At 44.4% G+C, this 14430-nt stretch overlaps 1 protein-coding gene across 1 annotated transcript in view; it reads right to left on the bottom strand.

Annotated features, from left to right (window-relative positions):
• Window positions 1-109: 109 nt before the first annotated feature.
• The window catches only part of ARSK (arylsulfatase family member K), a 284607-nt gene continuing 270286 nt past the window's right edge, over window positions 110-14430 (bottom strand). Inside the window, exon 8 of the mRNA XM_075325083.1 lies at window positions 110-4474. Within this exon, the coding sequence (XP_075181198.1) occupies window positions 4137-4474 (338 nt within the window). The 3' untranslated portion in view covers window positions 110-4136. The remainder of the gene's footprint in view (window positions 4475-14430) is intronic.

Below are 14430 nucleotides of genomic sequence, written 5' to 3' on the forward strand. Positions count from 1 at the left end.
TTATTTACCCGCTCCCATAGAGTTGCATTGGAGAGACTCGCGCGAGAAACTCTCAAAAACGCAGCATGCTGCAAATTTTTTTCTCAGTCCGATTTGGACTGAGAAAAAAAATAGCAGATGGGAGCTGCCTCATTGATTAACATTGGTCCGAGTGCAATGCGAGAATTTCTCGCATTGCACTCGTGCAAGTTAATCGAAAGTGAGAAGCCGGCCTAAGAGGTAGTAATGGCAGACACTACAACAGCTTTTAAAAAAGGCCTGGATAATATGTATAATTGGTGGAGAAAGGTTGAATTTGATTTTTTTTTCAATCTATGTAACTATGAACAATTCACCATTTGTAAATCCTGTCTGTGTACTAAAGCTACTGCTGCTATCGGAGACTTCTCCTAATTATAGAAAATGTCCTACTGGTCATAATATACTAGTCACTCATCAGATGTCTTTTAACATAGTAAATCAACCAGAACCAGTTATCTGTTATGATACTGGAAATTATTGGAAAAGTGAAAAGAGTCACCTGTACAGAAGTTTATACAGAAGAAATATTAATTAGCAAAATAAGCAGATTCTCTATTTCTTATGGTACATGGATATATTTAATGGGATTATGTTAGAAATAAATAATCATAGGCAGCCCAGGGTATAAACGTAATCTTTCAAAATTAGTATAAAAATGTACTCTACAGATTTTTTTAGCCTCGTGGCAATGTTGAAAGAGATTTAATTTACTGGAGCCCTTTACTTCCTCCCTGCTCAAGTTCTGTTCAAATGTCCAGTATTGTTCTCATGTTTGTAATCGAGTCCGTACTGAAAAAAAGTGGATTTTTTTCAAATGGAGCAAAAACGGTTGCACACTTTGGTTTCCATTTTGCATCTGTTTTTGTTCCAATTGTAATGAATACATTTTTTAATAGAGGTGTCTCTGAACATCAGCAGTGTTCTGGGCATGTGCAGAGAGATGTATCCAGTAACAGATGGCTTAACAGATTACCATCCTTCATGTTCAATTTCCCATAAACTTTAATGATTGCAGTCAATTGGAAACCTTTTAGTACGTTTTTGCCCTCAATCAAATGAATGGATACTGTAATGAATCATTTTATTTCCTATATTGACATCCCAAAATGGATCTAAGCACAAAAATAAGTCAGTGCAGGGATATAGATAATATAACTAGCATATATTACTCAAACAGGACTTTGCAAGCTGTTTGCGAGCATGTGAAGAAACGTGCTAGCAAATCAAACCCAGAGCTTTCAGCAGCATCTACAGTACGTTTTAAGAAATGTGCAGTAATTAAGGCAATAGCGGAGTAGAAAGGTAAAATGAGATTAGGAGGTGGTTGAGTCGCTCCCACTCCTACTATACAGTGTTTCCCCTACTGTACAGTACTGTGATAGAAACGTGCTTAATGTGGAATGTATGTTGGTGCGACTGCCGGCGATGTGGTAGAGCCGGAGCAGCGCAGCAACCAACGCCATCTAGCGGCCAATAGGTTATAGTGCTTTATTGAACACTAGGTTTATTGCTAGTGTGCGTTTTAGAGTACTGTTTAATGTATGAGACAAGATGTATAATATGTGTTGACTGAATGAGCTGTGTCAGGCGGGAGACACAGTTCGGGGAGTTATACGAAACTATATGTATAGAGTGTAACATATTTTACATAAGGTCTTTTATTACAGGGAATATTGTAATGTCTATAATGTGAACTATAGGAATGTTAAGTAGGTTAATAAGGATTAAACTATAGATAAGATCAGCCATAGGAATAATAATATAGAATGTTTTGAGATAGGGTTTAGTGCAACATAGGACAAGTGTGCAGGGGAGGGTTAAGTGATAGATAATGTGTTAGCAATAGGAAATTACCTCTGTAATTACCTCTGTACAAGTCACTGGTGTGACTGCACTTAGAATACTGTGTACAATTCTGGTCACCGATATATAAGAAGGACATAGCTGAACTGGAGAGGGTGCAGAGAAGAGCCACCAAGATTATTAGAGGAATGGGGGGGCTGCAATACCAAAACAGGTTATTAAACTTGGGGTTATTTAGTTTGGAAAAACGAAGGCTTAGGGGGGATCTAATAACAATGTATAAATATATGAGGGGACAGTACAGAGACCTTTCCAAAGATCTTTTTACACCTAGGCCTGCGACTGGAACACGGGGGCATCCGCTACGTCTTGAGGAAAGAAGGTTTAATCATAATCACAGACGAGGATTCTTTACTGTACGAGCAGTGAGACTATGGAACTCTCTGCCGCATGATATTGTAATGAGTGATTCACTACTAACATTTAAGCAGAGCCTGGATGCCTTTCTTGAAAAATTTAATATTACCAGTTATGTATATTAGATTTTATGACAGGGTATTGATCCAGGGAACTAGTCTGATTGCCGGATGTGGAGTCAGGAAGGAATTTTTTCCCCATTGGAACTGGTTTGCCACATTGGGGTTTTTTTGCCTTCCTCTGGATCAACATGTTAGGCTACGGGTTGAACTAGATGGACTGAGAGTCTCCCTTCAACCTTAAAAACTATGATACTATGATACTATGAAATGCTAAGTGCAGGTTCAGCAGGCTAGATATTGATACATTGATAGCCCAGGAGAAAGGGCACAGTGGGTGGAGTAAAGAGTGAGTTGGTAAGGCAGACAGGCCAGATGAGTCAGTTAAGTTTAGTTTAGTTGAGTGATAGAGTTCTGCACAGGAGGTCCTTGGATCACGAGCTCTGTATCAGGGTTTGCCCAGACACAGCTGCAAGAGATGGGGACCACTCAGCTGCTGGAGGGATAGCACCCAGGGAGAGGGCTGGACAGAAGGTTACTTCATCAAGCAGCAGCAGAATGGTAACACAGAAGAAAGTGTCATGTCTGTCTAAAGGCCACTTTACATGCTGCGATATCGGTACCGATATCACTAGCGTGGGTACCCGCCCCCATCTGTTGTGCGACACGGGCAAATCGCTGCCCGTGCCGCACAACATCGCCTAGACCCGTCACACGTACTTACCTGCCCGGCGACGTCGCTGTGACCGGCGAAACGCCTCCTTTCTAAGGGGGCGGTTCGTTCAGCGTCACAGCGACGTCACAGCTGCGTCACTGAACCGTCACCCAATAGAAGCGGAGGGGCGGAGATGAGCGGGACGTAACATCCCGTCCACCTCCTTCCTTCCGCATAGCGGCTGAGAGGCAGGTAAGGAGAGCTTCCTCGTTCCTGTGGTGTCACACATAGCGATGTGTGCTGCCGCAGGAACGAGGAACAACTTCGTTACTGCTGCAGTAACGATATTTGATAATGGACCCCCATGTCACCGATGAGCGATTTTGCACGTTTTTGCGACGATGCAAAATCGCTCATAGGTGTCACATGCAACGGCATCGCTAATGCGGCCGGATGTGCGTCACCAATTCCGTGACCCTAACGACTTCACATTAGCGATGTCACAGCGTGTAAAGCCCCCTTTAGGAAGGTTATTGTGAACGTGTTTCTTACAAAGATTGAGAAAGTTTATTGTGAAGATGTCTCTTAGGAAAAACGAATGCTGAATAGCAGTAGTTTAACTCAAACTTTAAGAAAAATTGTTTTCCGAGATGTGTTGCCCAAGTACGATGTATATGACAGTGACCGGCGATGGAGTGGTGGACGAGCCATCAAAGATGCAAGTAAGTGTCGCACCCCCCAGCTGGGGCGGAACGCATGCACTACACCCGATTGATGAAGCAGAGGGGTTCGCTGCCGGGCAGCACCTGGCTCCCCCCTACAAGATAACAGGCGGGTATAGATAGTTTCCATAACCAGCTGCAGATCTGTTGTTGTAGGATAGTGAAATAAAATGAAAATGTTTGCAGTACAAATGCCTGAACTCTGAAAGCAAAGGCTCCACGGGTGCATTTGATATTGTTATGACCTTATTGTTTCTATGTGATTTGCCATTATTTTCTCATACCACGCATTTTTTCTATAGCTAAATTTTAATGAGAGCCGGCTTCTGTCATTTTTGATTTTCCAAATATTTTTTGAGTTCTACACAGAATATACTCTTTTGGTTTGCTTACAGAAAAAAAAAGTTAAAGAAATAGTGTTTGACTGCAGAATTATTATTACAACACAAGAATTGCTATTTAACACGCATGTCTCTTTGTTGGAAATATTTTGTGAGACTCATGATCTGATTTGACAATTCCATTACTCCCATGTTTTAGCCATCTGTCTATTGCCTGTTCATTGGCCTTCGGTCTCAAGCTCCAATCCAGATGCCACCGCAGGTTAGAAATGACATTTGTGTAATTACTTTCCACATTTTCCTTCCAGCTGGCAAATGATTGCTTATTGTATTGGTGCACCGCGGCAGAGACTTCTTTATAGTCTAAAATAGAGCGAAGTTTCTTCTCCATAGAGCAGACAATCTGTGGAAACTGTGTAGCAACATTGTTCAGCTCCTCTGGGTCTTTAATTAAATCTGAAAATATATTGGAAGAAAAGTTTATTACAATATTTTCACCTATACCAGCTAATCCAAGTGTGATCAAATTAATATAAAGCCACCATCATACTCTAATTTCTCAATTGCTTTTTAATATATTTAAAGGGAACCTGTCACCAGATTTGGTAACTATAAGCTGTGGCCACCACCAGTGAGTCCTTATATACAGCATTCTAACATCTTTGTCCTCCTTCTTCTGAAGCCTGGGTGCATGAAGTCATTCACACAGGCCGGCATTGCGGTCCTGAGCAGGGCAGATCAAAGTATTTTACTGCGCCTGCCAGTGGCGTAACTAGAGTTTGATGGGCCCTGGTGCAAACTTTGGACCGGGGCCCCCCTCCATGTACACAACACTTAGGGTACGGGATAATGACGCTGACACTTGGCTTTTACCCACAGCACCCAGGTTTCCCATGATCTAAAATCCCTCTATCAGCACCCTGCTTTCCCATGCTCTGTCATACATCTTTCCCTCAGCACCCAGCTTTCCCGTATCAGAGCATGGGAAAGCTGGGTGCTGAGAGATGTATAGCAGAGCATGGGAAAGCTGGGTGCTGAGAGATGTATAGCAGATCATGGGAAAGCTGGGTGCTGAGAGATGTATAGCAGAGCATGGGAAAGCTGGGTGCTGAGAGATGTATAGCAGAGCATGGGAAAGAGCCCTTTTCCCTCAGCACAAAACATTCCCATCCCATACTTGTATCTTTTTCCTCCCTCATATATAGTTCTCCAAATACTATAATGGCCCCCACATAGCCTTCCATATAGTATAATGGGTCCCACAAAACCCTTCATATATTAGAATGCACCCCCATAGTCCTCCATGTATTATAATGCATTTCCCATAGTTCTCCATATTTTATACTGCACCACAGTCCCCCATGCTTTATAATGCACCCCCACAGACCATGTGTAAGGTAGCCTCCATAGTCCTCCATATATTATAATGTAGCCCCCATAGTCCTATATGTATTATAATGCAGCCCCATAGACCTCCATGTATAATGCGCTGCTATAGTCTATGTATAAGGTGTCCTTCATGTTTATTATGCAGTCCCATAGACCTCCATGTATCATGCAGCCACACCCCCAGGCCTCCATGTATTATGCAGCCAGTCCCACCAGGGCCTCCATGTGTCATGCAGCCAGCCCCACCAGGTGTCATGCAGCCAGCCCCACCAGGGCCTCCATGTGTAATGCAGCCAGCTTCCCCCGGGCCTATATGTGTCATGCAGCCATCCCCCCCAGGGCCTCTATGCGTCATGCAGACAGCCCCCCCAGGGCCTCTATGCGTCATGCAGACAGCCCCCCTAGGGCCTCTATGCGTCATGCAGACAGCCCCCCCAGGGCCTCTATGCGTCATGCAGACAGCCCCCCCAGGGCCTCTATGCGTCATGCAGCCAGCCCCCCCCCAGGGCCTCTATGTGTCATGCAGCCAGCCCCTCCAGGGTCTCCATGTGTCATGCAGCCAGCCCCCCCAGGGCCTCCATGTGTCATGCAGCCAGCTTCCCCAGGACCTCCATGTGTCATGCAGCCGGCCCCCCCAGGGCCTCCATGTGTCATGCAGCCACCCCCCCCAGGGCCTCCATGTGTCATGCAGCCATCCCCCCCAGGGCCTCCATGTGTCATGCAGCCAGCCCCCCCAGGGCCTCCCTGTGTTATGCAGCCAGCCCCAAGGGCCTCCATGTGTCATGCAGCCAGCCCCCCCAGGGCCTCCACATGTGTCATGCAGCCAGCCCCCCCCCCAGGTGTCATGCAGCCAGCCCCCCCAGGGCCTCCATGTGTCATGCAGCCAGCCCCCCCCCAGGTGTCATGCAGCCAGCCACCCCAGGGCCTCCATGTGTCATGCAGCCAGCCACCCCAGGGCCTCCATGTGTCATGCAGCCAGCCCCCCCAGGGCCTCCATGTGTCATGCAGCCAGCCCCCCCAGGGCCTCCATGTGTCATGCAGCCAGCCCCCAGGGCTTCTATGTGTAATGCAGCCTGCCAGCCAGACCCACCAGGGCCTCCATGTATCATGCAGGCAGCTTCCCCGGGCCTATATGTGTCATGCAGCCAGCAAAATAAAAAAACAAGTACCTCTCAGCTCCTTCTGACCCCTGCGACTGCGGTAGTTATGCCCCTGCCCCCATATGTCACACACCCTGCTCCCTATACAGCCTGCACCCCCATATCACACACACACACCCTGCCCCACATATCTCACCCTGCCCGTACCCCAACTTACCCCTCTCAAACACTCTGCACCCTTCACATGCTTCTGTCACAGTCTGCAGCCCTCATATCCCACTCACCCTGCAGCCCCTCCCCTCATGTCCCCTCTTTTCTCATTACCACTCGTGTTCAAAGTATCTTCTGCTGCTTTCTCCCCGGCATCCTGTGTCTCCTCCCACACAGTCACATGGGCGTGACATCATCGCAGGTCCTGGTAGGGATGGTTTCCGTCTGCCGTGCAGGAGCACATCTCCTCTGCAGCAGGTCAGGAACGCCTGGTGGCCTCTCCAGGTCAGGGGCCCCTCTGCCCCCCTGCAGACACTGGGCCCCCCTGACTCACAGGCCGGCCCCCTAACGATCTCACAGTCGGCCACTACATAGTGGCACTACACATAGGGGCCCGGCAGCCAGCTCTGCAGAGCGGCTGCCGGGCCCCTATAACCCTGCGGGCCCGGTCGCAGTGGCGACCTCTGCGACCGCGATCGTTACGCCCCTGGCGCCTGCGCAGGACCTCAATGCCGGCGCGTGTGCATGACGTAGGATGCATCATGCACCCAGGCTTCAGAAGGAGGAGGACAAAGATGGCTGAAAGACCGAAAGAGAAGGCAACGGACCCAGAGAACGGAGACACCCATCTGACCATTCTGTACCGAACTGACCATTTAGGTGAGTATTATAAAGTGATATTTATGTTCTACACAACGACCTGAACTCTTATATACAGTATGTTAGAATGCTGTATATAAGAGCCCACTGGTGGTGGCCGCAGCTTATAGCCGACAAACCTGGTGACAGGTTCCCTTTATAACTAACAATAATACTACAAACGTCTTTAAAATATTCACCCGACAACATTCAATTTTGGACACAATGTGGTAATTCCCTTATCCTGAACTACATTCGTTCACATTTGTAATATTAGAAGAAAAGTCATTAAAAAATGTCATTTGTGACTGATTTGTCTGTGTAGCAGGGAAGTACACAGTTTACTTCCCTGCTACAGTCTGCTACATTTATAGGAGGTAGGAATCACAGTTGTACTTTAGCCTCATTTCAATCAAAAGAAAATGTGAAGAGTTCAGAAATCTGCTGAAGATAAACAACAATGATCGCCAATAAGCCGCACAGTTCAACCAAATATGGCAGTATGTGTAAAAATGTCGGCGATCACTCATTTTTAATTCAATTTATGGCTTTGACTGGATATATTGATATAATTGGTGACATTTTTACTTTTTTTCCATTGATGCTAGCTGATCACAGATGGATCACAGAATAAAATGTAAGTCACCAGAAACTATCCTGTAACAGAAAAGCAGAAAAAATGGTATAAAACACCAATCTGAAGTGCTCCTCAATTCAGCTGCTTACTCTATAATCCATTTGGATATTACATCTTGGTTATTACAACTCTATGGTACATACAAGTGCATATAAATAAATTAGAATATCATCAAAAAGTCAATTTATTTCAGTACCATAATTCAGTAAAAAAAGTAAACACATATTAAATAGAAAGATTACAGAGTAATCTATTTCAAGTGTTTATTTCTGTTCATGTTGTTGATTATGGCTTACAGCCAATGAAAACCCAAAAGTCAATATCTTAGAAAATTAAAACAATTACCACAAAACACCTGCAAAGGCCTCCTAAGCATTTAAAATGGTCCCTTAGTCTGGTTCAGTAAGCTACACAATCATGGGGAAGACTGCTGACTTGACAGATGTCCAGAAGGCAGTTATTGACACACTCCACAAGAAGGGTAAGCCACAAAAGGTCATTGCTAAAGAAGCTGGCTGTCCACAGAGTGCTGTATCTAAGCACATTAATGGAAAGTTGATTGGAAGGAAAAAGTTGCACAAGTAACTGGGATAACAGCAGCCTTGATAGAATTGTTAAGAAAAGGCCATTCAAAAATTTGGTGGAGATTCACAAGGAGTGGACTGCTGCTGGAGTCAGTGCTTCAAGAGCTATCACACACAGACGTATCCAGGACATGGGCTACAACTCTCGCATTTCTTGTGTCCAGCCACTCATGACCAATAGATAACGCCAGAAGCATCTTACCTGGGCCAAGGAGAAAAAGAACTGGACTGTTGCTCAGTGGTCCAAGGTGTTGTTTTCAAATATAAATAAATTTTAAATTTCATTTGGAAATCAAGGTCCCAGAATCTGGAGGAAGAGTGGAGAGGCCACAATTCAAGCTGCTTGAGGTCTAGTGTGAAGTTTCCTCAATCAGTGATGGTTTGGGGAGCCATGTCATCTGCTGGTGTAGGTCCACTGTGTTTTATCAAGACCAACATCAGCGCAGCTATCTACCAGGAAATTTTAGAGCACTTCATGCTTTCTTCTGCCGACAAACTTTATGGAGATGGAAATTTCATTTTTCAGCAGGACTTAGCACCTGTCCACACTGCCAAAAGTACCATTACCTGGTTTAATAACCACAGTATCACTGTGCTTGATTGGCCAGCAACTTGCCTGACCTAAACCCCATTGAAAATCTATGGGGTATTGTCAAGAGGAAGATGAGAGACACCAGACCCAGACGAGCTGAAGGCTGCTATCAAAGCAACCTGGGCTTCCATAACACCTTAGCAGTGCCACAGGCTGATCCCCTCTATGCCACGCCGCATTGATACAAAAGGAGCCCCGACCAAGTATTGAGGCATTTAATTTGCATCCTTTTCAGTAGGCACCAAGATGAGTTAAAAATCATTTTTTCAGTTGGTCTTATATATTATTCTAATTTTCTGAGATAATGACTTTTGGGTTTTCATTGGCTGTAAGCCACAATCATCAACAGTAACAGAAATAAACACTTGAAATAGATCACTGTTTGTAATGACTCTATATAATATATGTGTTTCCCTTTTATATTGAATTACTGAAATCAAGTAACTTTTTGATGATATTCTAATTTATTGAGATGCACTTGTATATTGATGACCTCCTGCTCATTTGGCATGGGGATGTATCAGTCATACTAGTGTGACGCCCTGGACCATTCAGGTCGTCACAGGGTTCTGCACGCTCTTTTTCTACAGTGCAGGATTCAACCCCCCATGGTTCTGGAAACCTAACCTGCAGTACTGCCTCCACCAGCATTCACAAATCCTAGATACACCTTGCACCACATCTGTCAGGCACACTAGTGGGCTGCTTAAGCAAGAATAGGGCCGCCCACCTAGGGGTCAGGCAGGGAGGTGGGAGGTGTCAAGTCAATTCAGTGGTAGCCCTCGAGCTGTAAGGAGCTCTGAGGAAGCTGGGAGTTGTAGCTCCCAGGGGAGAAGCAGACTAGGTCACAGATGGTGGTCTGGACCTAGAGTATTCGGACCCCTGGTCGCAGGGGATTGAGGCTAGGTGCCTGGGACCTGTCTTGGAGGACGGTCAGCAGCCTGGGCCTACTCACCGGTCCGGGACCGAAGGCACGGCGGGGTACACAGACCCTAGGTCGGGGAGAAGCTTCAGGCGACCCGGCAATTCACCTACAGAGGACAGGGCCTATATGGACTGTTCCCACCCAGCTCAGAGATCGGAGGCACTAGCAAAACGAGGGGGATAGGGCTTTCCAAACAAGCGGCCCACTGAAATCCCAAGCGTGAGGCCCTGAGAGCATGCTCCTTCACTTAGCCATAGTGGGGAGCGGGGCCCGGAAAGCTCCAAGCTGACGGGCCACAAAGGACACTCTAAATTTTGTGCCAGGAGTCAGGTCACGGACCCCCAGGCAGTGCTGCAGGGGACGGGACCTGGACGAGCTCCCCTCAAGAAACAGCGGCAGTCAGAGACTTGGTTTACCCTGTTGTCAGCGTCTGCTTTATTGCTGAGTGAGTACCCAACTGACCCCTGCAACCGGTGAGCCTGCACTCCCCCTGCACCCCAGAGCACCATCCAGAGTCCCGGGGCCTTCCCCTACCCGTGGAGGTTAACGTCATCTTGCTGTTCCACTACTTCATAAGCAAGTTTAAAAATCATTTCATCCAATGATTGAGCTTTTGCTCGCTCATCGGGTGATCGTCAGCCTGATTATTGTTCAACCGAAATGTACCTTAAAAGACACTTGAAAATCCATTGTTTGTGCCTAAGAAGAATACTATTTTAGAAGATATGAAATGGAAGCTAATATTACAATACTGCCACCAAGTTAAATAAATAATGTGGAAAAAATTGCAACTATTAATCCAGAATAAAAAACGTTAACACATTCTGTAGGAGGGGACTAGGATTCAATCCAGAATGATTTCACCCTGCCTTTTTTCCTCCAATAAAACTAAGGAAATCTGGTCTCACTACAAGGGTATTTTTAAGTGTGTTACTCATTCCTGCAAGATGTGTTCATGAACAACAGTGCAAATCATTTTCAGATAAAAAAAAGTAAGCAGATTTGTTAAGCATGAAAATGTTGCCTTAATTTGTGCAAAACAATTGCCCCATTCAATCTTGCTCAACACGAAACAGACTAAGGTTACAGTGCGGTGTCAGATCACAGCTTTTGTTACACTCTATGGAGAGCGGAATAGTAAATTACAGAGTGAGAAAACGGAGGGAATCACAGAAATATGGTGTTGAGAATTCTAACAAGTCTTTTTCCTCATCCCACAACTGAACTCACATCTACACTGCTCGGTATTACTGTATAATTTAATTCACGCTGATGCTGCTTCTTTCCATGTGTGAAAAATGTAACAAAGAGCAGAAATCCATTTCTATTTGTTTGGGAGATCTTAGTAGTTAGTCTCCTCCCATGTGCTCAAAAATAAATTGCAAATACAGAGATAGAACTTGAAGAAGAAAAACGTAAAAATGCAGGATATAAATCATGTTATGGTCAAAAATAGTATTTTTTCCCATGTACATGCACAGGACAGTGCATTCTGAAAAGATACTTGAAAAGTTCAGTAACCCATGGTTTGCTAAACATAGGCATCCTGGGAAATGGGTATGACCTAATGTGCTACACAGCACCAACATTTTGCCACAGCTAAGCCAACTAATAGATGGTGTAAACTTAGGGTGGCGTTACATGGTACAATATATCGTGCAATATGTCGTTGGGGTCACGGAATTCGTGACGCACATCCGGCATCGTTAGAGATGTCGTACCGTGTGACACCTACGAATGACTGTTAACGAGCAAAAATACTCACCTTATCGTTGGTCGTTGACACGTCGTTCATTTCCATAATGTCATTCTTCCTTCTGCGCGCCGGTTGTTCGTCGTTCCCTTGGCAGCACACATCGCTACGTGTGACACCCCAGGAATGAAGAACACAGCTTACCTGCGTCCCGCCGGCAATGAGGAAGGAAGGAGGTGGGCGGGATGTTACGTCCCGCTCATCTCCGCCCCTCCGCTTCTATTGGGCAGCCGCTGTGTGATGCCGCTGTGACGCCGAACGTCCCTCCCCCTTCAGGAAGAGGATGTTCGCCGCCCACAGCGACATCGTTAGGGAGGTAAGTACGTGAGACAGGGGTTTAACGACTTTGTGCGACATGGGCAATGAATTTCACATGACCCACAAACGACGGGGGCGAGTACGATCACTCATGTGATCGCACGATATATTGTCTCATGTAACGCCACCCTTAGACTGGACAGTCTAAGATGCACCAAATTTATAATCCAGAATAAACCACCATGATAAATCTGGCACATGTGACATAGGGTTGTCCGGTTTTGGAAAACTTCTGTCCCGTGACTGTAGTTTTTTTTTAACCCCTGGAGCTGGTATCTGTTATTGTCTGCAACAATTATGTCATGTCGATAGACAATAACTGAGCTCATAGTCTCTGCCCGAGTTCATGGCATGAGCCACTAGGAGCCGTTGACTCGTCCATATGTAAAAACTTTCAGGTGAACTACCCAGCTCACTTCCATTGGTCTATGTGTGATCTGTTTAGCACCAGGGCAGAATATGGATAGAAAAAGAGACAATATTTGAGAGAACACTCAACTCCTAATAGAACATATTTTCGCCAGTAGCTACAACGTGGTATAACAAAAACACTCCTTGGCCAGAAGCTCCATATAAACAAGCCATTATTATGCATTAAGGTTTTGCTTGGAATAGACCTTTCACATTTTCTTTTATTCTATATGTACATTATAAAATATCTATTCGCAGCCACATACTGTATCTCAGTTACTGTGAAAACATGTTTTACATAACATTTCATGGCAAATACAGACATGAGTTTCATTAAAACTAAATCGTTGAATTAACATTTATGGCATCATCCAAGACACCAGCTTGGTATTGTAGCACATTACATGGAATATACTAAAATCAGACTTCTGTCTCATACATTGTATTCATTAACAATAAGACATTCTTAAGAAAATGGGGAAAAAAATCCTCATGAAAACCAAACAAACTTCATCTCATTGATCCACTGCCTGCATCAATGCTGATATCGATCCTTGTTATTATCTGCAATTGAATACTTAGTATTAACCCCTTTAGGACGAAGCCAGTTTTGTACTTAATGCCCAGGCCATTTTTTGCAATTCTGACCAGTGTCACTTTATGAGGTCATAACTCTGGAACGCTTCAACGGATCCCAATGATTCTGACATTGTTTTTTCGTGACATATTGTACTTCATGATAGTTATAAATTTAGAACGATATTTTTTGCTTTTATTTGTGAAAAAATCGGAAATTTGATGAAAATTTTGAAAACTTTGCAATTTTCAAACTTTTAATTTTTATGCCCTTAACCCAGAGAGCTATGTCACACAAAACAGTTAATAAATAACATTTCCCACATGTCTACTTTACATTAGCGCAATTTCTGAAACAAAATGTTTTGGGGTTAGGAAGTTAGAAGGGGTCAAAGTTCATCTGCAATTTCCCATTTTTTCAACAAAATTCACAAAACCATTTTTTTAGGGACCACATCACATTTGAAGTGACTTTGAGAGGCCTAAGTGACAGAAAATACCTAAAAGTGACACCATTCTCAAAACAGCACCCCTCAAAGTACTCAAAACCACATCCAAGAAGTTTATTAACCCTTCAGGTGCTTCACAGGAACTAAAGCAAAGTGGAATGAAAAAAAGCAAAAAATAAAATTTTACCTAAAATGTTGCTCTACCCCAAATTTATTCACTTTTAGAAGAAATAACACAACAAAATGAACCCCAAAACTTGTTACCCACTTTCTTATGAACGCGCCAATACCCCACATGTGGTCAGAAACCTTTGTTTGGACAAATAGGAGGGCTCGGAACAGAAGGAGCAATATTTGAATTTTGGAAAGCAAATTTGGCTGAAATAGATTGCGGGCACCATGTTGCAATTACATGTCCGCTAAGGTACCTAAACAGCAGAAACCCCTTACAAGTGACACCATTTTGGAAACTAGACCCCTTAAGGCTTCTATCTAGGGGTATAGTGAGCATTTTGGATCCACAGGTACTTCACAGATTTTGATAACGTTACGTTGTCACATTGAAAATTTTCATTTTTTTCTCAAAAATGTTGCTTTAGCATCAATTTTTTCACTTTTTCAAGAGGTAATTCCAAAAATTTGACCCCAATGTTTGTTACCCACATTTTTATGAGCGCGGTGATACCTCACTTGTGGTCTGAAACCTTTGTTTGGAGAAATGGGAGGGCTTGGAACGGAAGGAGCAATATTTGAATTTTGGAAAGGAAATTTGGCTGAAAAAGATTGCGGGCACCATGTCGCATTTGGAGGACCCCTAAGGTACGTAAAC

Source organism: Anomaloglossus baeobatrachus, chromosome 1 (assembly GCF_048569485.1).
Source record: "Anomaloglossus baeobatrachus isolate aAnoBae1 chromosome 1, aAnoBae1.hap1, whole genome shotgun sequence".
Classification (NCBI taxonomy): domain Eukaryota; kingdom Metazoa; phylum Chordata; class Amphibia; order Anura; family Aromobatidae; genus Anomaloglossus; species Anomaloglossus baeobatrachus.